The sequence below is a fragment of the Penaeus monodon genome, chromosome 34 (assembly GCF_015228065.2).
Source record: "Penaeus monodon isolate SGIC_2016 chromosome 34, NSTDA_Pmon_1, whole genome shotgun sequence".
Lineage (NCBI taxonomy): Eukaryota > Metazoa > Arthropoda > Malacostraca > Decapoda > Penaeidae > Penaeus > Penaeus monodon.
In genome coordinates this window covers 30,993,285-30,993,557 of record NC_051419.1, presented here as the reverse complement: position 1 = coordinate 30,993,557, position 273 = coordinate 30,993,285, and the positions used below count along the sequence as shown (strand labels likewise).

General features: G+C 54.9%; 1 protein-coding gene across 1 annotated transcript in view; it reads left to right on the top strand.

Annotated features, from left to right (window-relative positions):
* LOC119594477 overlaps positions 1-273 on the top strand; it is a 1,849-nt gene that overhangs the window by 1,362 nt on the left and 214 nt on the right. Inside the window, exon 3 of the mRNA XM_037943513.1 lies at positions 59-233. Within this exon, the coding sequence (XP_037799441.1) occupies positions 59-231 (173 nt within the window). The 3' untranslated portion in view covers positions 232-233. The remainder of the gene's footprint in view (positions 1-58; positions 234-273) is intronic.

Here is a 273-nt window from a genome sequence, read left to right as displayed (position 1 = left end):
GCAGCCTTCCCCCCACTCCAGCAATATACTTAAATGCCCCCCCTTCCTTCCCCCACAGACCTCCTCGCCCCTGGACCCCAGGGAACAACGTTCTGCGGCGGCTGTACTGAAAACGAGAAGGTGCGAGTGAAGGTCGTGTTAGACGCTCTGGAAACCGACTACAAGGACCTGGCGTGCGAGCTTCACAACTTCAGCGAAATTCCGCTGTTCTCTGCAAATCCCTGCGCTTGAAGGTGTGTGAATCATACGTCTTTTCGTATCCATGTGGGTAGA